Raw genomic sequence first — 26,148 nt, 5'->3', positions numbered from 1 at the left:
CGGGTGGAGCACATATTATTGTATCATAATTAATTTTTAAAGGCGTATCTGATCAGAGGTGATAAAAAGGACACCAGAAAGAGGACTGTAAAAACTGCACTGCAAAGACACAGAGACCTCAGAACTAACAAGAGTTCAATTCAGTACTGCCCTAAGGAAAATATCGGCAGGGTTTAAGGGCAGGCCCCATACTGCGAAAGCGGGATGGGAGCACCCTGGAGTGAAGCAAGGGTGGAAAAGGGAAAGAATTAACACATTGAAAGAGGAGTACAGAAAAGGAAAGGCATGTTCTGGTTCTGCATGTATGCTGTTGACAGAACAACCGGGGATTACAGAGGAAACAAATACAAAATTTAAGGGGGAAACATGAGAACAGAAAGGGAGATTTGCAATTCACAGCACAGAACAAGCAGTATAGTGGAACTCGCAAGACTGTGCAGAAATGAAGAAGAAAATTTATCAAGTCTAATATTAGAGGCATAAAAGCAAAGTGCAGTAGTGCTTTCTTTGGCAGTACAAAAGACCCCAAGGATGGAGAGTTACTGCCATGTACAGATGTAAAAGATCTGCAGTGCCACGTGGAGAAGGGGATGGAAGAGTTGCCTTAGCCAAGAAGATGCTGCTTTTCCTCTTGGAAAGGGTTAGAGAGAGTAGACGAGCAGATGCCAGGCTGCGCAGAACATGAAGTGGGGGTACTTCCCAGGAGGAGCCAAAGAAGCTTGCACACACTAGAAGACTAAAGACAATGGACAGAGCAGAAAGACAGACAACAGAAAAGGGGTAAAAAGCCAAATGAGAGCAACCAGATGTGAAAAGGCCCAGGACAAGGCTGGGAGCAAGAAGACGAGTAACAAGTACACTTCCAGCAACAGTCCAAGATGAAGGAGGAAAGAAAACCACAAACTCAGAAAGGAAAAAAGAAGCAAATGTCCAAAGTACTTTCTGGAACACTGGAGGACATAAGGCTGAGCAGATGGCAGAGCCAGAGCAGCTGCAAGAGATGACATATGACCTGGGCAATTTTACATTTCAAATATACTGTACAACCCACACTCCCACTCACTGGAAAATTAAATTTGCTGTTCTTTTTACTTTTATTAATCAAGATTCACTTCCTAAGGCTACAGATGTGCATTTGCCCTTTCTGGAACACAGAGCGGATTCATTTCCTCACACTGAGACTACCACCATCCTACCACCATAGGGGTTTTTACATGTCAAAGTCTCCCTTGGAAAAATTTAAAGAGCTTGGCTCACTTTTGCGATGCTCTTGACCTTTCATTTCCGGACCAAATTATTTGAGCAGGATGCTTACAGCTCACCAGCAGCTGCTTGTAAAGCAATTTCAGCAACACATACACGCTCTGCAAGACAGTGCATTGCAAGTCAGAGCACTTTAACCTGCACCAAGCCTTCACGAAGACACAGCACAGAGTGACTGCTGCACCCAAGGGAAGACTGGAAATAATTCCAGCCTACCTCAGGGCAGGCAAGAAAGTGCTGCACCTCTTCCATCTCCTTCTCCAAAGTTGGTGTATTCCTACTTTAGCACCTCCTCTCTTCGAGCTGAGGTAACATGATAATAGAGCCGGAGCAGAAGAAACGCCGCTATTGCCCTGAAAAAGCCCCACCTCTTCCTCTGGCTGGAACCCTGCTGGGATCTTCATTCCTGCGGCTTCCCAGCACTGCCATTCAAGGATGAATGAAGCTGCCCTGACTTCTTTTTGTATTGCTCACACATTCTCTCTGTAGCAGCAGCAGCACAAATAACCCAAGCTCTGGCCACTGGCAGAAAAGAGTCAGTGGTTAAAGCTGAATTCCTCCACAGTCTGAAAGAGAGGATGACATCACCCAGATGACCCATAACTTCATTTCCCAAAGCTGCTCAGGAACACCGTGGCAGGTATCTGAGAGACACTTGGTCCACGAATAGCTCTGCACTGCAGCACGGCTTCAGGAGATTCTCAATTACAATTGTCAAAAAAAAATGGATTTCATTATCTCTGAAAGCTGCAAGGCAACGTTCCCCTACTGCAAGCCTGCATTCAGAAAGATGGCTGCTACCAACTGAACCACTAATACACCAAGGTTTCTTGATGAGCACACATTTAACTAGCCATCAGACCCTTTCCTGTTTAGTTTGTGAGATCAAGTATCACATAACCGGTGCTTTGAGATTTTTCTGACATTACAGGGAGATCTTCAAAGGATTACAAACACAAATATACTGACTAGGAGCAATATTTTGGTAACAGAGGTTGTATTTTTGAAACCACATACCATTGTGTACAAATACCAGCTGTCCTTCAATTATATGAGCCTGGGTAAAACTAAGGATGCTCTTGTTTGGAGAAGATTTCAGAGCCAAGTGCCCATTGCTAGGTGGAGTAATGGAATATATCAGTTCTGATGGTGAGGAGTCCTTGTCTTCTGCACAGAGGTCATCAATAGTTATTTCTGTGACTGAACCCACCCACACCTAGGAAAAAAAATAATAATATTGTTAATAAAGAAAATGCACACAAGATAAAATCAGGGGTGGAAAAAACCTTCAAAGAAAAAGAAAGAATAAAGGTTTGTGCTATGCAACACTAGCAGCTGTGACATGTTTCCTTGCTGTCTACCCAAATCTCTGATTGTGGACTGGAATCGCTAATGTTGACAAGTGGTTTTTAAAAGACAAGACCACAAAATAATACAAGCAAATACACCCTACATCAGTTTGAGTTTTAGACAGATGCAGCATGAGTGCTATATTTGTCAGGCACTATCCAAACTCTTACAAACGTAACAAAATTGTATTTTGATAACTGAGTCAAGGAGCTCCTTTCCAACACATACACATGAATATTACTGTCATGTACTTCACAGCAGGCAAGGCATTCAATATGCTCTACATTCACCAGCAGAAAAGAAAAAAGAAAAACAGCCTGGGGACAGCATCATCTCTAATACAAATGGGACGCTTCTTGTAGCTGCATGATTTCCTTCTAATGACTTGCACTAAAGGCCCTTTTTTCAGTGCACCAAACAACCCACAGAGGTGCTCAGTCCAGTGGGAGATGAAGGAATCAACACCTCCAACAGCTGCTTAGCACTTTGTAAGGTCATGCTTACAGACAAAATAGCTAACTAGTATTTGGAAAGATGTTATCCAACCCATCAATTAATTCTAGTAAATCTAAATGCTTTTGGTTTTTTTAGCTTGAGATATGCACAAACTGCAAGATCCTTCTTTCAATCAGAAAGGACTGCTATCTGAGCTTCATCTGCATCTCACTGGATAATTCCTTGTCTGGAAATGATAAGCAACAGCCCATTTCACTCTTCACCTTCGCTGTATTTATTTGGAATTACAGACAAAAGACAAAGAACAATACATACTTATCTCTACATGAAATTAAATTCCCAAATATTCAATACAACTATACACATTCTTTCCACGCAGAGTTTATATAGTGTACAATCTTAAGAGCCTGATCCTTCAAAAATCTCAGCTTGAGCTTTGTAACACATACTGCATCGTCCCTTCCTATCCTCCTAGGGTCTTAGTACACTTAACAAATATCTGGTAGTAACATCACACCAAATGGTTGAAGAGGAAAAGTGATCCTTGACAAAGGGCATTTTACCTCTGCCAAAACCAACAATTAGCAATCACAGATTTTTCCCTAAGTATTAATTTTACTTTTTAATAAAAGCCATGGAAGAAAATCCTTTAAAGCCACTGGGATTTTTTGCCATTTCAATAGAGGAAAGATCTCGGACTACATTGTGTCACAAAATATGTGCCATGGAAAAACAGATACTAAAATGAAATTATATGTGTTTTCTAATTCAAAAAACAGTTTGAAAAAGAAACTGTGTTACTTTTTATAATAGAAAATATCTTGCAACCAGGAAATAGCTATTTTCTCCCTTGAAATATGTATTTCTCTGTAATGTAATTACTACTATCAAAGTTTGATAAAAGACATCACCTTTGAAACACGAGATGATAACTTGTAGCAAAGGCTGGCTTACTGAGTGGCATCAAATAAGCACATTAGTGTGCTTTTTTACTGAGACCCTTTAACTCACCTCAGTAGCAATTGATTCATATCGTTCCACACAGAAAAGGTCACATACAGAATATGCAAAAGCGTAAGAAAGGACTATGCAAACATGTTATTACAAATGACTCATTAAATGTCCAAAAGTTTTGATATTTTTTCTCTTATTAAAGGAAAAAATGAGCTTTTTTTCTATAAAGCCACTGTCTATTTCGATTGTTCCAGGACACTAACACACAATGCTTTTAAAGTATTATAGATGCTGAGGTGCTCTATGACCTGCAACATGATCCTTGAGGAATGAAAGGAGATCCAAGAGCTGAAAAGGGCTGCAGGGAAGCGGACACTAAGGATACTGCTAATCCTGTACCAATTGCTTATTTTCCACATCTGGGATCAAGTCCTCCTTGAAGACCACCACAAAAACTGTATCAGAACTTCCAGGATGTAGCATTAGACTAATTCTGCATGTGCCTAACACATTCCACAGGCATGGCCCAAAAAAAGGTTCATAACCCTGTCTGCTGGCAAATAATCCATTCTGCTCTACTTAGAGCACTCAGCTTATCAGTATCTCCTTGCATGCTACATATGCTACCAGACACTCTATATTCACGGCCATTTTAATACTCTGGTTAGTTAAGTGATTTAAAGAAAAAAAAAATAATCAGTGTTTGAATTTGCTTTTTAAAAAAATCTAATTTTAGGAATATATGGCCCTCTTGTGGCAACAGGAGGATACAGTCATTTCACAGCATCACTACGCATAAACATATTTAAACACATACATAAATGCAGCAGACAATGCCAGAATAGTGATTTTCTTTAAAATATCCTATTTCCCTTCCCTATTCCCACCCTAGAAAAAACAAATGACCGTAGAACCTGTGGAAATTTTAGGAAGTTATACCTAAAATGGTGTATAGTTTCTAAATAAACATATCCCTCATGCACTTACTGTTCTAATAGAAAGGCTTTAAATTAAACGCAAGGATTACTAGCATACATTAGAGAAGCTCTCAGGACATTAGAATTTTCTGTATCTTATACCTTATGTTAGTGTAAATACTTAAGCATGTCATAAATTCTCAGTCAAAAAAAACCCAAACAACCAAACCCCTAAACACTTATTTTCACTTCCTAGAAAAAATCAGAAACAAGTCCCAAAATGCTTGGTTGGTTGTGCTCCTGAAACTCCTCCCATGGTGTTCATAACCTTGATGGTGTTCATAACTTTGACAACAAACAAGGTTGTTTGAAGAAGGGATGTTATGGATGCCTCAGAAGTGAGGGAGCTAGAGTTGAAGGCCTCATTCAACATGTGTACTCGTGCTCAACAGTTTCTTGCATTTAGCCAGAAGCCCCACAACAAAGGCCAAAATTAACTTTCATATATCCAGGCCAACATCACTGGCCACATAATGCAGCTCTTTACAGAAGCTATTTCCCAACAGCAGATGCCATACACTGACCTATTTTTCAATTGTTCAACAGTTCTTTCTAACTCTTTGTATTGAGATCCACAAAATTTCTGAGGTGCTAAACGTCAGTTAACTCAAATGGTACTACTGGATCTCAGCTTTCACGGTACTGGTCCCTCATTTTATGCTTTGTACATTTTGTACATTTCCAACCGTTCAAAACATACAAAAGAGCTTCCCCCTTTTTAAAAGTAGCACGCAGTTTATTACTTCACATTCACCACTAGCCATGTCCTTGAGGACCACAAACTGCTTGGCTAGAAAATGGGGCAAGCAAGTATCACCGGCTCATCCCAGCACTTAGCAGGACCAGGAGAAATCCATTTTCTCCCACCTACTGGGGATGTGCAAGTTTGCTTTGAAGAAAGATCATCTCGGTGTATTCCTCCCAGTACGTAATTCAACTGCCAGCTTTGTTTTAGTCTGCACATGAATCCAACATATATGTGCATATTAGTACCCTCTCATGACAAAAATAAAGGTCATTTCTCAGCAATAGCTTATGCACAACCAGCAAAACCACATCAAAACCACAGCCTAAAGCATCCTGATTCTGGGTGTGCAAACTGCCTCCCTAGCAGAGAGGACAAACTTTGGCTGGGTTAAGCTGTGTTATCACTGTTCTTGCAAAGCCTAGACTTATAGATATTTTTAGAAAAATCCATATGCTGCACTGCAGTGCATTGCACAGCCTCAGTTCTGTTAACAGACTGCAGTTCAATGCCAGCAATGCACCAGAAGAGAGACACTGAAAAATTTTGACTGGACATATATCCTTCTTGTCTGAGACTAGACAAACATTACTGCGTGCTGTGCTGATGTCTGTAGAGTACCACTGTAATTACTTTAACCAGGGGAGATTTTACTCTGTACCACCCAAAAGCTTGTGAAGTGAGTCTGCCCTTCTGCCAGCAGTCTCTGCACAGGGCAGGCTGTGTTGTGTTGTGGGCGTCTGTGGATTATCACAGTTTACCTGCTGTCACTGTGAAAGTGCACAATACTACCACTACAGCTGTTTAAAAATTAAGTCTTTTCTCATGTGAAAAGGCTAAATACACAACACAAGGTTATGATAATCTTTCTAGTAATCTATTTTGCTTCTGCAATGCACAACTAAATATGTAAAATTAAATGCATGTTTTAGGTGCCCGGGCATGATGCAGCCTCAAAATACCCTGCTTAGCTTCTTTCAAACCTATTCCAAAATATCTCTTCTGTCTTGACACCTCTTAGATGGTTTACTGTCACCATGGTTTCACTAGCTGACACACAACCAACTTCATTCTGCTTTTCAAAGTCACCATATTTGGTTTTGCTCATCAGATCTCAGATTGGAAGTCTTTACACGCGGGGGCTTTTTATTTTACATGGGCACAGGGTCCATAATAAATTGGTTATGGTTACCGAGTGCTACTATAACACAAACAAATAACTATCCTATAAATAAATAGATCTGGAAAAGCACTGAAACTGAAGTGACAGTAGTCGCTTTTTTCAAGATCAAAAGATTAAAAAGCCAGCTATACTTATTAAGAGCAAAAGATAGCATTAGTCAACAATTTTAAAATTTTCTTCAGGAATTTGGGGGTGCAGAGTTAGGAACAAGTCAGCATGTCCTTTTTTTAGTTCACAGTATCACACAGTAATGGCTTCAGTGCCTGCACTAATATTTTGATGACTTCTAATAGTCTAGATTTTCACAGACTGCATTGTATTATTCTTATCAGAAACTTTTAAAGAAGGGAACATTCCTCGTTTCTATCAGAAATATCCAACATGTAGACAATTCTCTAATGTAGTGCAACTGAGAATGCTGCTCTCTCCTCTTGTCCTGTCCCACTAGGGTTTTGGAGAGGAGCAGGCAGCAGAAAGCACCTCAGCAGGTCTGAACCTTCGGTACACTTACTGGCAAGAGGGACAGGGTCTGAAGGCAACAGTAAGATGTTTGCACCCTCATCAGTGCTACTCTTGGTACTTTTCTAAGCTACGCTTAGATTAAAAGAAAGCTCAGTCAGCCTTCTAGATAAACTTTACATTACAACAGTAGAAAATTGTTCTTCATGGTGACTAGAATCTCCCTAAATAAACACTAGACATGTACTGTCTCCCTTCATTAACACTGATTTATTATATTGACCATTTATTATATTGACTATCCCACCAGATACAAACCTAATACTCTGTTAATGAAGGTGCATTAAATTTATCAGGTTAGAAATAATTTTAACATTTCAAAATGTTGGCAAACATACCCGAAGAATTCTGTTAACCTTTATAACTGGAACTTCATCATTTACTGCAGTAACTGTTACAAACACAGTTTGGGGCAAGCTTTGTTTCCACAATTCCGTGTTATTTACTATCACAGTAAAATTGTCCATCCGTTCCTCGCTGTCATCGTGAACATAGTAGATTAATTCTTGCTCCACCTGAAAAATATAACAACCAGAACAATTAAAGAGGCTAAAAGAAAACACTTTTTAAAAAAACCAAAAATATTCAAGTCTAGTCATGCCCCTCTGTATTTATTGCCTCAACTCTTTATGACTTCTAAGACTTTATTTATGCTCATATCTGATCTGTACCTCTATCTTTGTTCTGTCCACAACAGCAAATCGTACAGCTCATCTGTCCATTCCTCTAGCCAGAATATCTTAACTTGCCAGTCTTGGCATTCCCCCTTCCCTCTGAAAGGAAAATGGAAAATCCCATGCCACTATATTTACCACAATGTTTTCTGTAATCTATAAACCAAACACATTATTAGTAGATGGGGACTTATAGTACAGTTTTGCTTCTTAGAGTTAAAAGACTGAAAGAGTTAAAAGACTGAAAATTAGCCTATTATGCATATACGGGCTCTCTGTGAGCAAAGACATGACCTAAAAAAATAATTTTTTTCCACTTTCCTCCTTGTTCAATCTACATACTATTTCCTGTGGTCTTTTCAAAACAGACCCACAGGCCGTCTGTCTTCAGTTTCCAAAGTATCAACAACTCTGCCTGAGTATGAGTGGCCCATCAGTCTACTGTGACGACCAGTGGCACACAAGGAAGTGCTGTGGTCCACCACAACAAGGCACCCTCTCTCCCCACCCCAAATGACCAGCTAGCAACTGCAGAAAGATCTTCAGTACAAGGCCAGAATAAAGCTCAAACTCATGCATATCACCACCTCCCACCAAATCATCCCACTGCAGGCAAAAATGAGCTTTTAGCAGAGCAAATAATTAATTGTGACTACAGCAAAGTAGATCTAAATGCATTACCTGTTTTCTGGTAAACGTGGTTAACTTTATTCCAGGAACACGCGAGTTTTCAATATACCCATGTTTTGGCTGCTCAATTAAAATAAATTCACAGCTGAGTCCTGCAAAGTGTCTACTAGAAATTCTTAGATAGTCTTCCACCAGGGCTTTTGAGCCCCCTTCAATTACTGTGAAGTTCTGTACTTCCAGGGGAATCACTCTGGGGATGATGTCTACAGAGATCTCTATTCCACTCACTGTTCGGACACCGTTGGTCACATCCAGAGAAAAACAGTCATCTAGTTGATCAGAAACTGTCTGCACATATTGAACTTTGCCCTCATCAACATCTTGCTGTGTGAAGCTCAAAACTGGCCTTTGGTCAGCAATGAGATAACTTTCTTCGGAGGAAAACTTACGAATGTATCCATGTACTGGAAGCTGTCTTAGGGTGAACACAATCTCAGATGGAGAACTGTTTTCATGAACGACCTTAAATTCAGAAACATACCCCAAAATTATTTAAACAGAAATGGGAGAAATTCTTTAGTTCTCTTCTGAATTCTTCACTTTTAACCCTTGGATTGTCTGCCTAATTAATTGGCATTCCTTTGTTGGGTTACGTGGTATATCTGCAAATTCTTAATACAACACAGTAATACTTCAAGTAGACTTGTTAAATAATGTAGTCCCAAATTTTTAAATTTTGAAAAGGAACACACTGCAGAATTAACTAATAGCCTAAGCCTTGCAAACTCCCACCTGAAACAAGGATTTCAGCCGCACAGCCACATGCTGCCGGAGCCCCCACATGGTGGTTACTGAAAGGCTGCATGCAAACAATGGGGAGGAAAGTGTTAACCAAAGAGAAACCACCTCAAGTTTGTGACTTGATGTTTTTAAAATTTTGGATGCAACCCTCAGACGACTAGCTAACCCCAAACTGAATGCAACAAAACCCTTTCTTCCTTGGCATTTCTCACCAGCTCAACTAAGAATGAGGTATGAACATTAAGTACAAACAACTGTCATAACTAAAACAAATACAAAAGTGCAGTATCTACAAATCTTAGCTTTCTCAAGCACCAATATGTAACGGAGTCAGAGACTATGGGCATAACCCATTTCCTTTCTAGAAATGGAAGCTTGCTAGTGGTAGTTTCTCCAGAATTAAGTATCCAGAATTCAGTCATGTTAGTGAAAACCAAAAGGAGTTAGAGAAGACAGTGAGACTAAAGACATTGCAATGGCTGAGAAAGCAGTGAAGAAAATTTGCTACAAGATTGGAGAAATGGAGTCCATTTTTAACTTACTTGCAGTTTTCCTTTACTGATTTTAACTGGTTTTCCTTCTTCAACTAAGAGACTGTTTTTGTTCACAATCCTTGGTGGCCACTGATGACTTTCCAAATATATGCGAACATGCACTCCAGCATCCAGATGAACATCTCTAGCACGGATGGTAAAGTTAAATGTGTCAATAAGGTTGTTGCTGTCATCATGTCTGTAGGTCACATACCCCTTTATCAGATCAAGTTGAGTAAAGGAATCCATCAATAAATTATTTACATATATTCTTCCATATTTTGGGAAAGAGAATATCTCATATGTAATCTCATGATCATTTCTGATGTCTTGGTTTGTAATAGCACTTAAGTTAGCTGTTGTAATAGCTTCCCCTTTTCCTTTTTGAACCAACAAGCCTGTATTATTTGCCAACCTAACGTAAGGATCAGTGGCACTAACTTCTAGAAGCAAAGAGGTATAGTGCTTGCCATCTGTCACAAACAGCACAAAACGCCCAAAATCTGCACCGCGGTGTATAAACAGGACTCGCTTTTGCTCCAGGTCTGCTTGTTTGAATTGGTAGAGTCTGTGCAAAGTATCATTTGTTAGCACCAAGTCCCCATTGGAAATGCCACGTCTAGTATACAGCAACTGTCCATCATCAAAATCAGAATCAGGATCATGGTAGCAAAGATCTGCCAAAGTTAATAATCGCTGCCCATTTCTCACTACGTTAAATATCTTATCAATTACACGTACTGGTTTCTCATCATTCTTCAGTTGGACAGAAACATTGAATCTAATTTCTACTGACAAAGGTTCTAGTTCTGGATCAAAGTTTGCCCACTTTCCTGACTCTGTACTGGAAGCTCTGACAAGAAATTCATCAAATGCTGTCTCAGAATCATCATGCGCATACATAAGGCGCTTATCTGTTATATCTTTGTTAGTGAAAGTGGTGAGATTGTCATTACTCTCGAATGAGCCTGAAAAATTAATGAGTTTTAATTTCCCATGCTTAGGAAACTGTATAACTTTATATTGGAAAGTTTTATTATCCGGTGTTTGCACAAACAATTTTGTGCTTGTTATTAACTCTCCTTCACCTTCAGTAACAGTTAGGCCATTGTTAGTCAAAATAATATTTGTGAAATCTGGTTTGATGTAGACTTCAAAGTCGTATAAATTTGATTCCAGATACTTCGTAGAAATGAGGAATCTAAATGAATCACGGTTGTCTTCATGGTATCTGCTGATTAATTCATATGCCACTTTTTGATCAGTAATATCTTTCTGGCTAAAGACTGAATATTTTTTCAAAGGCTGGTCATTAAGCAGTATGTGTCCATTCTTTGGTAGGGACAGCAATTTAAAATGAAGCTCATCTTCAGGTACTTCTAGATCCACAATTACAGCAAAAAGATTATCTGAATTCAAGTACTGCTTTTTTGATTTTTCAATTTCTAGAGGAGCATGTTTCAATAAACTGTACCTTAACCATTTCACTTTGATTGGAAACGCATGCTCTTCACTGATTCTGGTTCCTATGCTAACTTTGAATTTAAATTGATCGGTAACATTTTCCTGCTGAATTTCTTTAAAAGTGCTACAGTATCTCACACGGCTGCGCTGAACAGAGCGTTGAGAAAAAGAGTTGACTCGCTTCCATTCCCCCCTTGAATGTTGCCTTTGGACTTCCCCAAACTGAGGTGCCTCCGTGATCTCATATCGTATCTCCAGCTCCTGGAGGTTGGCATTTGTTTCAACTGCCAGATGCCTAGGTGTGATCAGAGCTGTATCACCTTGGAGTAGTTGTATTCCTGAGCAGTTGACAACTCTGTAATCCAACGGAACTGCCATGACACGTAACACAACAGTGTTGCTCACTTTCTCACCATCACTCGCCCTCAGAACAATCCTTGAGTTCTTGACGCCTGTGTGGACAAAGAAAACAGTACCTTCTCTTAAGTCCTCATTAGAAAAAGTAGTAATAGCTTTTCCAGGATGCTTTGAATTTTCCAAAAACCCTGCATCTGCATTCATATTTCCAAGCACTGAAAGACTGAGATACACAGGATCTGTATCCTTATCTAGGACTTTTATCAGATCACTAGTCAAACGTTTCTTTGAGTTCTCTAAGAGAAGCAGCAAGTTTCCCTCGGGAAGTGTGATCTCAGGCGCATCATTTACTGGAGTGACAGTAATGCTAAACACATGCTGCTCATTTCCTTGCAAATATGGAGGCACAGTCTTCTCACTGCTGGTAGAAATGGAGAAATTAAAATAATCACAAGTGTCCTCAGAGCCATCATGGACATAAAGAATCTTCCGTTGCCACACGTCCTGCATAGAAAATGTATTTGCCTCCTGCTCTGGTTCAACATCTAATTTCAACTCTCCATGAGAGGGTGGTTTCTTTATTTCAAAAAGGATTTGCGATTGATGAATCCCTAATTTCTGAAAGTCTAAGTTGACTTTAATATGTTTAGATTCAAGTGAAGCTTGTCCACCCTCTAGCACAATCAAGTCACTTAGAACTAAAAGGTGGCTTTTGTCTTCCTTGCCCAGAGAAACAGAGCTTTCAGGGGAGATGGCAAATGTTGGGGGTGTCTTCACAGTAGGGTTGTTTACAGCCATCTCTAGAGAAAGGTTTGTATTAAAAGCACTCTCTGTTTCACATCCAGCTGAAATGTCCTTTGTTACTAGAACATTCTTCAGCGATTTTTTTTCTGAATTGGCTTTCAGATCTCTTAAGCAACCTTTGAAGGACCCTCCTCTGGCATACTTCCCAGACACTGAAGTTAGCTCTAACTTAATCACTTCTGATCGCGTGCTGTCATCTACACCACCTACAAAGAGAGATCCTTTCAGAAGCGGCAGCTTGCTGTAGGGAGGCAATGATTTTTTCACAGTTTCTTCATCCAATGTCAGCTGCAAATATTCTGCAGTAAACTTCAGTTCGATGTAGTGCCAACGACTATCATTGACATACCTAGAAGAGGAAAGCTGGATTCTACTTTTATGTTTTCCAACATAGGCTTTAATTAATCCATCTTCCATTTCCATTGCAACGAAATCTCCTGCTTGCCCAGGATGGTAAAGCAGCAATCCACGAGCAGCTGAGGTTTGCAATGTATACTCCAAGATTCCCTCATCATCAACATTCCATGATGGGAAAGAAACATAGGATCTGGAACTGAAGAAACTAATGGGTTCATCTTCACCTGCAAAGAATTCATCACTGCATCCCACTGAAACTTCATGTACATTTTTAAAGCCAGGAGAAGGTCTCAGAGGCATCAGAATATCTAGCTGATTGAAAGACACATCATCAATACATCCTCGGAAATTGGGCAGTGCTCCAACCAGGTAGGGAACATCAAGTTTACTAGTACCACCTACGTAGAATCCATAATCAATATTTAATTCATAGAGAATTCCAGGCATTTTTGTGCTAGTTCTATGATGTTTATCCATTACCAATGTGACATTATCATGTTCATGATGTAGTTCAACCAGGTGCCAAGCTAAATCATTCAGCTGGTATCTTTGCTGAGAATGCAGTACTCGTTCCCCCACGCCAAAGTTAATCCTCAACTGCAAGAGACAGAATTTTAACTATCAAAATCCAAAGTGGTATTTTTCACAATCATATATTAATATATCATTAATAGATTAATTTTCATAAATTTTCATATTAACTACATAATTTACAAAATATAATTGAAAAAAAAATCCCACTAAAATTTTGTGTAGGTTTATTTGCCATCACAAATATGACTTGAATAATTGCAGAAGAGGGAATGGACTCCCCTGCAGTTCTGCTAGGACCAACAACCCCTAAGAACCCAGTGACAACGATCTTTTCAAGAACTGACCTTCCAGAAAAACTATTATTTGGATCCAAACACTTTCTATGATGCTAACATCATCAAATCTGAAATTTTGCCTCTACTGAACCTCATGCTTTGAACACAATGATCTTGATTTTAAGATCTAGAGATCTCAAAGGCTTTTAGTGGCAAATTTTAATGATTATCATTGTAAGAAATAAATACCATATTTTGAAATTATCAATTACATTATATGATTTTTCCATTTTTTTAGAATATAAACTTTGAGACCTGTTATAGTCAACAATTTGAAGAAAAACACTAAACAATACAGACTACTTGTATCTTTTCAGCTATAGTTATAAACCATACCTGTAAATTTCCTGACTGTAGCTCCATTAAACAATAATCGTTCTTCCCAGCTGCAAGAAAAAGCAGTCCATGTGGCCTGCTTGTTTGAAACCGCAACTGTAAGAATGTCTGAGAGGATGCTTCTGTCGTGTTCAGCTCCACAAAGCTATCACCATAAAATGATACTGAAAGAAAGAAAGAAAGGAAAACGAACGGGAGATTTAGTCACAAAAAAAACATCTCTCTTTCTTATCTACAGCTACATTTAAAAAACTTACATGAACTCCCTATATACTTATTGATGTATGAATGAAAATAGATCTCGGATATCAAATTCACCAGTTCAAGCAACTGGATAATAGACCAACAGTGATACCAGTACAGAAAAGGAGTGAATATAGCCCAGTATTCTACCTCGAACAGCGACAACAGGGAATCATAAGAACACTGCAACCATATTTAATACTTTCCTTCAAATACTCTTCCAATTATTTTTTTGTTTCAGGTATTTTCCTGAGCTTGTCACAGTCAGTGTATTTAGTAACTACCAAAGGATTTCTCTCTGATGTACTCCTCTATTTTCTCTTTGGAAATATCTTCACCTACAACATACTCTTACGTATCTGTTGGAGACCTGTGGATGTTCTGCCATCTGTGTGGTTCTTTCATAGGTTCTCATCCATCTTTTTTCCAGGCTGAAGCATCTTCTTGTTTCACGTATGCAGCCTCCAACAATCCCTGCTACCCTGTGGGCCAATTACTCAGCTCTACACAGGCCTCCTGCTATCTTTCACTCCTTCACTCTCTCCTCCTCTCTTTACTGCCTTGAAGAACAGTAACACAGCAAACTTTCTCATTTGACTTCTCACTGCCTTTATCATCCCTGTTATTACTATACTGAACAGCACAGACCCAAGACCAAATATTAAAAAACTCTGCTGGTAACTTCCCTCCTACACACACACACGAAAAAAAAACAATCAATCCTTTACCCCTCCTCCTATCTTTTAATCTACAAAGCCCTGCATTCCTATAAAATGGCTGTGCAAAAGTCTTTGATGTTAAACTTTACCAAAAGCCTTTTGCAAATCTAAATCTTAGACACCTTTCTCACCCCCATCAAGAAAACTCCAAGAGATTTGTAAAGCAGAACTTATCTTTAAAGAAACCCTAGTGACTCTTCCCAAGTTGATCCCACTTACTTCTGTGACTTTTATTCTTTGATACAACACCTATAAATTTGACTGGTATGGATGTCAGGCTTACAGTCCTCTTGGTCATTCTTGGTTTAAACACTGGCATGAAATTTGCCATCCTCCAGACTTCAGGTACCCAGGGATTTTAAAGCATGAGATCAGATATTCCCTTAGCAACTAAGCAATTTCATCCCTGAGGGTTTTTTAGGTCAATCCCTCTTGTCTCCCCCCCAACAAAGGAATTTCAGTTTGGGAATCCTCCCAATTAGCAGTAAACACCATTTTGTTTAGCTTCTCTGCAGTAGCCATGCCCTTTCTGAGTGCTTCTTTTATACTGATAACTTAATCAACTGGCTGCACAGACCTTCTGCAGGGTTTTTGTTCTTGAGGTATTTAAGAAGGATTTAGTAAAATCTTTGATTCCTTCAGCGAGCTGATACTTGATCTTTTTTTACTTTTTTTTTTGAGGCCTGTCTATTTTCACATTACATCTGCCAGGGTTTATGATGCTTTCAGCTATGTTTGGACACAACTCTTTAAGGACGCCACCAGTTAAATATTTATTTTGCAGGTTTTAGCTTCATTCAGAGACAACTTTCTCATTGTAACACAGTTCTTTTCAAAATTAAGCATAATTGTAGAGGACTTCTGAGGTTTAATTGTTCCTCTCTCTACATTAGCTGTCGCTCTGCTGAATCTAACACACTCTGATGACTCTTACAAAGTGTGCCTTTAACTCAGACTCTGAACTGGATTCTGCACATTACCAAATCAAAGGTCTCATTAACCAGCTGTTTCATGAAACAATCACTAACAGTATCTAAAAATTTGCTGTAGTATACATGAAAATTCTAGGCGGCTTTCCCAAGAATAAGATTTCAGCAAGCCCCACAGACAAGGCTATGTAATAGTGCGTTATATTAAGCATACAGAAAAACACAGGAAAGATTTTTAGATAACTGAAGTACACGTATTTCTTGCAAAGGAAGAGTCACCACTGTGCATAGAAAAACTGGTTCCAAGTTGAATAAAAAGGAATTCTTCCCCGACAGTTTACCTCTAGCATAAAAGAAGCTTTCATCAAATAGCTCTAATATACCTTACAGGTCATCCATAAACTCTATACAGTAAAAGAACCAATGCTGTTTGTTGTATATAGAAATATTATTACTGTGGAGTTAATAAAGACCGACCTCCCTTTCAAAGCAAGTATTGGAATAACAGAAATAGAGACAAACCCCCAATATAAGTGAGGACTACATTTTACTAATAAGCCAGGAAACAAGTTAAATGTTGAAGATTTTTATATTACGGTAAATTCATATTACGGCAGTGTGGAAGACTGTCACTATTCTATCTACCATACAGATGGACTATAGGAGATTGTCCCTACCCTATAGTGCTTTGGATGCAGTAACACAGGCAAGGGAGAGGAGTCCCCCGACCTCCATCTCAGTGAATGAGGCACTGAGATACCACCTTCCTGAAGATCATAGAAGGCATAACCTAGATATCTGAAATAATCTTAATCAAAATACTACTCCATTTCCTTCAGACATTGTAGAAAACATCACAACATTGATATAATGTTATGAGTACAAGAAGGTTCCACCTTGAGAAGACAGACCCTTCTCCACATCATGCTGAGACTCCCAGCAGCAGTTGCATTTTGTTTTGCTTCGTTACATCCTAGCACGCCTAGGAACAGGCAAGTAAGAGATTTCATTAAAATTTTATCAGTGAAGTTCCTCAGAAATTAACAAATGAAATCCAATGCTTTTACAGATGTTAATGTCCTGAAAGTTTCATTATGATCACCATAACACAGTCTCCAAATTTCATTGGTGAATTTCTAAATCAAAACTAAGGACCGCTGATATAATTTGAAAATAACTTTTAAAGACATCAAATTCTCATTAGACTCAATTATCTGGGGAAAAAAACATTGGATTTGGGGAAAGCAATTGAGCAGAAAGATAAACTTATCCATGGATTACTAAGTGCATTTTAGAATAACTAGAAACAAAATTGCAGAGTCAATATTTTGCAGTGCACCACTAGGAAACAGTTTGGTGTTTATACTAATATGAATTTCCTGGAAAAGAAAAAAGAAAATGTAAGTTAAAGCTTTTGCCTTCCATAAAACACTTCAGAGTCAGAATCCATCACTGAAGGCAGGGCAGGAAACTCAACATCAGTCTAGGCACTGATCCAGCACTAAATGAGATCTTGGGCCAAGACCACCTACAGTGCCTTGGCGTGATTTCTGCTTCAGTACCCACCAAACTAAGCAGCATGTTATTATAGTATAGGAATCAAGTTCCACTAGAGCAGACACTTTTAGAATGATTTCTAGTTGAAACCATGTTATGAGTGACCTCAAAATGAATCTGGTGCCACAGCTTTTGAAAAGGGGACATTTTCTCCTGGACTATCTGATGTCAATCACACCATTATGGAAAGTGAGTGGAGTTCAACCATTGTTGAATATACCAGCTTTGAAGCTCCATTGCTACTGGAACAGATGAATTCAGTATATCATACAGAGAACAAATCCTTTGGATTGCCTAAGGCAGACAACCTATTCTGTAACAGCTCTGGGCCTCATAGGGAAAAGACGGGTGGAAGCAGCTGAGAATGAGCCAGACCTATGTCAGCTATAGCATCCCTTCATGACAAAGATACACAAAGGCTCAAAAAAATAGAGGTACAATCACTAGGGATGCAATTTAAGGATCTGTTCAACCTAAATTACGAGTTAATTTGTGGTCCCCATCTCTCTTCCTTCTCCCTTAGATCCCTTAGAGCCAATCGTTCCTAATATTTCCATCATAACAGATAACATTTATATGGGAAGTGTAAGTTTTGAGAACTTTGTTTCAAGTAATTTTACTGAAGATTCCTGACCAGGTCTGCCCACAGCATCTTTCTTAGAAGTAACCACAAGAAACCAGGCCAGGCACAGCAAAAGTCTTCATAATCACAAAGCAGAACATTCTTCACATGTCATCTAGTGGCAGCATTAGACTGGCATTTTATCCTTTTGTTCAGCTTTCATTCTTTAGCGTTAAAAACATCATCAAATTCAAAGAAAAGCTACACCTTGAATAATTTTTCTCTTGGTTTCTGGAGTCAAAGCACAAAGCAATAAAAGCCTTGTCTCTTCTCCATTGCCAAAACTAACAACCCCAGAAATGTATCTACAAGAAACCAAGCCCAGACTCACTACACAGTTACCACAAGCTACGCACATCCATCCAACAACAAAATCAAGACTAAAGAGCTAACTGAAAGAGGGGTTTTTTCTTTTTTTCCATCAGTATTTCTCATTTCAGACTAGATCACGTTATCTTCTCAGCAACACAAAGGGATCATAAGGAAGAACAGTGATCTTGGAATCACAATTCCATACTCTTAATTGGAATCAATTTAAGGCAGACTTCATGTCTGCTGAACTCCTTTTGGTCTCCGCTATGGACAGGAAACATCCAAAGCGCCAGATATCTTGACTCTTTCCTTCTTTGGATCCCTTTTACACCTTCTTCCCAAAGAGAGTCACACAGAATGGCTTTTCCCACTGTGCCTGAACCAGTAACCCAGAAAGACTTTTATACTCATGTAATCCATAAAGGTTTTTGCATTTATGCCAGATGAAACAGCAAAGAGGGGCATTTTATCAGATTCCTTCCCTGCCCCTAATATCCACGCTCTTATACAAAAAAATTTAAATACATAATTTGATCTTAAAGTAGAAAATAAAAATTACCTAGTTGCCATGTAAGAGAGTATTTGGACAATGTTTTTGTCTTCAAAATGTTCAGGCCGTATCAGTGTCACTGCCCTTTAAAGATAACGCTTTGGCCAGAAGCCTATGGCGTAAGGAAAAACAATGTAGGTAACACTTAAAAATATAGTCCGACATCGTGAACCCTTCTGGCATAGAGAAAATCATTTGTCTACTTTTAATACTAATATATTGATCTTCTGTTTTCAACACTGCAATAAATGTCATAATTAGGCAACAGAATTACTGCTGCTCAGACAGATTGTTCCCATGTAGCCTGCCAATTCGAAAACAACTATATACGACTTCTTTTACCAGGGACTGGAGGGGATGAAGTCATGCAATCTATTACACTACCTCATCATTAAAGATAAAATCATAAAAATAAAGGATTAAGTCTAACATCACCCATGTATTTTCAGCCAGGATCCTCTCCAAACTCCAAAGCTGCCATGCCAGGAGGTGTTTGCTTGTTTGCTGCAAAGACAAGAGTCACTTCTGTGCCACAGTAACTCCCCAGGTAAGACCACAGTCCTTGCAGTAGCCCCACTAATAATCCGTATCAGTAAGCTCTACAGGCTGGCTGTATAAAAAGTAATTAAAAGAAGGGAGGTGGGGGGTGAAATTTCATTCACTGTTTTTGAACCTGCTATCTTACCATCTACTGTCATCATGTGCTACACTGGTATCTAAGGAGCCCCAAACACAGAGAAGGTCCTTATCTACTAGATGTTTGATGCATATCCCTCTCAAGATACCCCAACTGTACAATGTCCCTTCAAGAAAATAAAGTTACTTGTCTTTCTATGTGAAAAATGCAAAGTCAAAATAAACGCTCACTCATCTGTCCTAACAGCATACTCAAACAAAGTGCAACAAGCACATACAACATCAGTTGTGCCTGGTGAGGTACTGGCTTCATCACCTCTAGTACATCTAGAGGCAAAACTTATTTTAGTTATTTGAATGCATTAACTTCCCATTGTCCTGCTGACACCTTGTGGTGTCATTGGAGTGAGATTTACAGCTTGAAGATTCGTCCCTTGCAGCTCATTCACAAAAGCGTAACAGGAAAAGAAACCAATCGGCACAGGTAGCTCAGATCAATAATAATCTTCCAGATGACAGGGTGATTTTCTATCTGTCTGCTGACAAATTTGGGTAAGTTTTTGACTCTCTACTATTATGAATGTTCAAGTAGAAGCTCTGACCAAGAGTGCAGCCTGTTTCTCCCTGCAGCTGGTGAAAAGGTGTGACCTCTCCTTTTGTAGAGCAGACCTTTTCACAATAATTTTAGACTACTATGTGCATTCTGTGAGAGCTCACTTCAGGGCTGCAGAGAAACCAAAGTGGCTTAACTTTGTCCTCCCTTTCTGCCTTTCTCCCTGCATTCTCAAAACAGAGCAGGTGGTTTTCATACTGACGCGTTTCTTTTGTACTATCAAGTCTTTTAGGGTGCTCCAGTGAGAGGTGGAGGGGTTGTGCAATCTACAGATGAAGGCAGGTTCCCACATAGTAAAAACACTTTCAGGCTATATAGAAGTACAGCTTGAAGACTCATGAAGTGCCCTCATGCACTAGACGCTAGGCAAACAATGAGAGACGTCTTGAGTCCCAAATAGCTTCTGCTGTAACTAGAGATAAAATATGCAGGTTCCAACAGATGAAGATGCAGGTCACAACTTGAGACCCCTTTAGGGTTTACTACAGGAAAAGCAGCACACAACCTTCAACATAAATATAATAGGAAGATTCTCCCTCAGGATAGGATTTGAGTGATGGAAACAAGTGTTCTGAGCCTGCTAATACCAAATATAAATAAGCAGCTGTGATAATAATAACTTTTAAAAGCCTTGTTTACTCTGACTGCACCGCACAAGTGGAGACACATTAAAAAGGGAGAGAACATTAGCGAAAGAGTACCAAATTCCAGGTACCCAATGTAACAAGCTTTTAACAGTCCTCTGCCAGAAAAAAAAAAAAAGGCAGTATGGGGGATTAAAGAATACACTTGCAATTACTGCATGGCCTCAAATTCTGCACTATAAACATGCTTAGAGCTGTCCCACAGAACCAAACCATCCCTCTAGCTCCCTGCAGCTAACAGACAGAGCTTTACACCCAGGTCCAAGACTTCCCCTACTGCATCACCAAAACTGTCAGTTCTCTCCAAAGTTAATTCCCTAGCGTGCTCTACAAATACCGATGCTACTCCTACAAAAGTGTGTAGCTTTAGCATGTTTCAGTCGTGTGCTCAGGAACTTAGCTGGAACCATGTATTCAGAACAACTGAGCAAAAGCAATTCTTTCACGTGCTGCAAGTATCTGTTCTGAAATGTTGTGATTTGTACATTTATTTCCCTATTTAATTGTATTTCCTTCTTTCACCTTGAATTTGCCAGTAATATGTTTGAAACCATTGCAACTACAGGAGAGTCCTAAATATACAAAAATATTTTGGAGAAACAGATACTGGGTTCTAGCACTCACACAGAATTATTTTTAAAGTGATTAGTTTATACTAAAGCTTCTGAAATAAACTTCTCCAAGTGTATGAAAAAGATGCTATGAAGATAAATAACTCTTTCAGGCAAAATATCTTAAAAGTCTAACATTTTGTTGGAACTTTGGAAAAGTCTGCATGTATTTTATAGCACATCGGTGATAAAAATCACTATTTTTTAAAATATAATAGAAATAGTAAAAGAAATTGCCATAGGTTTCATGGAGTTCTCAGGAGCTGCATATTCTAGAAATGATCAGTTCTGGTGGTTCAAAGCTCACATAAACTAGAAGTTAGAGAAATAAAATTTGACAGCAATTACTTTCTTAAAGTAATTTCATATTTGCTTTTCTTTTTTCGGAACAGCAGTGAAGAATCAGACTGGTAGCTGATTTTTCTCAAGTTTCTTATTGAAGTCTGACCTCATGTTAGAAAACCTTACAGTTTGCGTGACTGCCCATTAAAACTAGATTGGGCTTTAAAGCAGTAACTAGAACTCCCATGAGCAGGATGAAATTAAGACTGCTTTTACACAGGTGTAACCTGATCCTGATGATAGTCCCGCCTTTTACAATTAATTTCAATGCCTCTCGCTGTTGCAGGGAGAGGAAAAAGTGAACCTCCTTTCAGTCTGATTCAGCAGCAATTACTAATAATCACCTAATGAAAAAAAAAAACACCTTCAGAAAATATATCCTCATAAATAAAAATGCACTCATGGCTTCTTCATTTTCCCTTACAGCTAGATGGAACCACAGTTTGAATGTTCTTTTTTTTTTTTTTTTAACTCAGTACTTGCTGAATTACAGATGTGATCAACTGGTGAGACTGAAAAGCACTACCAGTACCACAGAGTAACTTAGGTAATATAGTTTGCTTACAAATCTTACACTCTCCAAAAATAGGGCTGATACTTCACAAAACAGGAGTTTGGTTAATGAAGTTTTGCTACAAGAACAAAAAGCAGAAATAATGCACTAGAATGCCCAAAAGAAAACAAAGAACCAAAACAGGACACTTAATGAAAAAATACTACTTCCATCTCTGTCCTCTTATTTAAACCGGCAGCAGCTGACATCAACAGCGTACAAGGGCCACGGGAAAAATGGAAGTGGAAAAGGGAGCTGCCAGATACACTGTGAATGCCCTTTAAGGCTAATGTAACCATTACTCAAAAGTGAATTTTCAGGGTTGATTCACATTTTCTCAGTGCAGGATTTGCAGTGAGACTTTGTGGGTAAATCAAACACTAGGAGAGTCTTTAATCTTCTTACACTCACCTAAAATATACACAGTGAGGAACATCCTTGTGTTGCATCTACAAATGCTTTACACATGAGACAAGATGATGTTTAAAAGTCACTACCAACCCCAAGCATTTATGATTCTATGATTTCCAGACAAAAGACAGTCCTGTAGTTAAAGCGCTGAATGTCAAATAAACAGAGCTGATGTTCATTTCCGGGTCTATCACAGAAACACAATGAAGAGTTGGGAAAACCACCTAACAACTCATTTCGGTTCACTGTCTATGAGAAGCTGTGACTGCTTTTTTTTTCCTTCCAGCCTTTGACTGGTTTTCCATTTCACTCTGAGATTTTTGGGAGCAGCAACCCTCTGTCTCTGGGTAGGGCTAAATCCACAGCAGCAGCTGGAGTAAGAGAAGAGAGCTGGAATTTAAAAGCTCACCTGGTAGTGCTGCCAGTCCACATGGCCGGTCAGAGCCTAGCCTGAAGGCAGCTCAGCCAGAGCATCCTGCACTGATGCACCCAGGTTAGCACAAGCAGCAGGCTGCGCTGCTGATGTCCCTACCTTGCAGTTCAGAAACAAACCCTCTGTCTCTAGCTTTGCCTTGCACTGCCTGCAACGCTGGGGACAGAGGACACTACTGCAACAGCGAGGCATAACATGGTTTGTCAGCTTCACGTTTTCAAAGCAGTGATGGTTGGCCTGACGTTACTGTTAGCAAAATCAATGACAAAGCCCTTCTTCATGACATTTAAGACAACACTGCTATTACTAGAGGAATTTCAGTGGCTCTGACATCCTTGATAGTTCCAAGACATCCCTATGAGCAATAAAAAAAATCTCCCCTATCCTGCACGCAGGCTTTCTGTTCACAAAACCGGCGAGAACACCACTTGAGCTCCACACATTTAAATTCTCTCATGGAAAGAGAAAAGAAGTGTATTTCATTTGTAATATCTGACATCAATCCTGTAAGAAAAACTACCAATTCAGCCTTCATTAATCTCTGAAGAATTGAAAACTATTTTTTAACGTTACAATTAAATATTAGTTCATTTCTAACTAGTCTCTTCATCTAGTGAAAACAGCCACCACAGCAACCACAGAAACCTGCAAGACACCTGACATTTCTAAATAGAGGGAGTTATGGCAATTGGTTCATGTCACATGGGATTGCAAAGAGTACAAAAAAGTGCATTTCTGCAACTGCCTGCTGGCCCATTATTTTAAAAAGGTTTTTAAATAATGAAGTTGATTACCAGTCTTTGATGGTCTAATTATAATTTACTTGAAGATCTATCACAAGAAGAAGGAAAAGAAATTTCCAGCTGAAGTTTTTGGCTGCACCAGTGGTTTTGGTGACTGCCCAAGACCTGCACCATAAGGTGCATCGCCATCAGTGAGAGCTGCAGGCCCTTGGCATGCCTGAAAAGCCAGACATTCGACAGCTGAATCTAGATGCCAAAAAAACCCCCAGATACCCACAACTGCCTGCTGATATTTAGTGTCCGGACTGCTAGTTCACACACATGCCAAAGCAGGGGAAGGGACCACAGAGAATATTCTTGCACGCGCCTTAGCGCTTTCCCCATGGCATATTATAGAGTTATGAAAGGGGGAGAGGGTGGTGTTCATCCACGTAGCCTGGGTTCTGTTTGTTTGTTTATTAGAAAGTCTGTGCCAATCCCCAGTGCCTCCTCCACAGGAGGGGATGCGGGCATCAATATGGGACACCCTAGCCCAGGGCTCGGCCTTCGCTCTGAGGGAAGGCGACACCGACGCCCTGACCCAAACCGCTGTCCCAGCCACCTGCGAGGCCGAGGGCGGCAGATCCCCAGCACCCCGAGCCCCCCGACACCCACCCACCTCCGCCGCCCCAGGCCGAGGGGCTGCTGCCGGGCCTCAGCCCGACCGGGCCCACGCCACGCCGCCCTCCGCCGGCCCGGGGCGGCGGGGCTCCCTTCGGCGGGGCCGCCGGCCAAAAGCCCTCTGCAGCGAGCCCCACCGGAGCCCGGCAGCGGCAACGCCGGCCCGACCCGAGGCCGCCGGTCAGTCAGCGCCGGGCCGCCCCTTCCCCCGCCCGGCGCAGGTGCCTTCCGGCCGCCCGTCCCGCGGGCTGGCCGCGCCTCCCGCCATGGCGGCGCCCCGCGGGCAGCCCTACCTGCGACAGCCGGCCGGCCGGCGGCCAGCAGCAGCGCCAGCAGCAGCAGCAGAGCGACGGGCACGCTGGGCCCCCGCCCGCCCACCATGCCGGAGCCGTAGCCCGACCGGGCACCACCGGCGGTGGCGGGACCGGGGCGGGGCGCGACCCTGGGGAGCGGCGGGAGCGTGTCACCGCCACGGCCCCGCGGGGGCTCCGGCACGGCCGTCCCCGCACGCCGCCGCAGGACGGCCTCCTCCTTCCCTCCTCAGAGCGCAGCTGCTCCCGCGTCCCGCCCCCCGCTCCAGAAACACCGGCCTGGGACGGGAGCGGGGCCGTCCGCGTCCCCTCAGCCCCCGCCGCGGGAGCGCCAGGCCTCGGGCACCGGCGTCGCCTCAGGCGTCAGTCACGCCGTGCGGCCAGGCCGGGCTGCTCGAGGTTTTGTTTTAAAATGTGTTAAAGAGCACACTTGAAGCACTCGTGTCTAGGCCACTCGTCGGCCTTCGTTCAAATATGCAGGCGTATTTGAGGGTTACATACCTCCTCCCTGCCAGGAACGGCCCTGCAGCCATGCAGTTTTCTGGGATGTTATCAGCTGGCGATGTGCCTCAACAGGTCGGTTATTTTTTTTAACTACTCCCTTACACGCAGGACTGGAATCCGCGGCCTGAAATCTGACACTAAGCAAGCAGAGTAAGTAACCGAGATAATATTCCCAAACTCTGCAGAAAGAAGAAGAACGACATAAATCTCTTTTCTGGGTCAGCCGTCTGGTTCTTCTCTTCCTTTGAGGTTTGCAGTCATCATTTAGTCTACATTTTCTTTAGCAATTTTTGGCAGGCTTCGCTGTCTCTATGGTTTTAGAATAATGTAGATGGTGGGGGAGGGGGAGTGTCCATGCCCGGAGGGAAATCACGGGGGTTATCTTCACCCAAATACCACTTAGCAGCTTTATTAAAGATCTCCAAGGCAGAGAGGCCTAATAAACTTGATTTTCTTCAGACTGGCACTCGAAGAAGATTTGTG

The 26,148-nt window shown here is 40.7% G+C and overlaps 1 protein-coding gene across 1 annotated transcript in view; it reads right to left on the bottom strand.

Annotated features, from left to right (window-relative positions):
* LOC134508726 (chondroitin sulfate proteoglycan 4-like) overlaps positions 1–25,381 on the bottom strand; it is a 40,589-nt gene extending 15,208 nt beyond the window's left edge. Inside the window, exons 1-6 of the mRNA XM_063320701.1 lie at positions 25,144–25,381; positions 14,273–14,436; positions 10,095–13,664; positions 8,803–9,273; positions 7,786–7,962; positions 2,281–2,479 (exon numbers count right to left, since the gene is read on the bottom strand). Of these exons, the coding sequence (XP_063176771.1) occupies positions 2,281–2,479; positions 7,786–7,962; positions 8,803–9,273; positions 10,095–13,664; positions 14,273–14,436; positions 25,144–25,231 (4,669 nt within the window). The 5' untranslated portion in view covers positions 25,232–25,381. The remainder of the gene's footprint in view (positions 1–2,280; positions 2,480–7,785; positions 7,963–8,802; positions 9,274–10,094; positions 13,665–14,272; positions 14,437–25,143) is intronic.
* Positions 25,382–26,148: the final 767 nt, after the last annotated feature.

The sequence above is a fragment of the Chroicocephalus ridibundus genome, chromosome Z (genome assembly GCF_963924245.1).
Source record: "Chroicocephalus ridibundus chromosome Z, bChrRid1.1, whole genome shotgun sequence".
NCBI lineage: Eukaryota > Metazoa > Chordata > Aves > Charadriiformes > Laridae > Chroicocephalus > Chroicocephalus ridibundus.
This window is presented reverse-complemented; position numbering and strand designations above follow the sequence as displayed.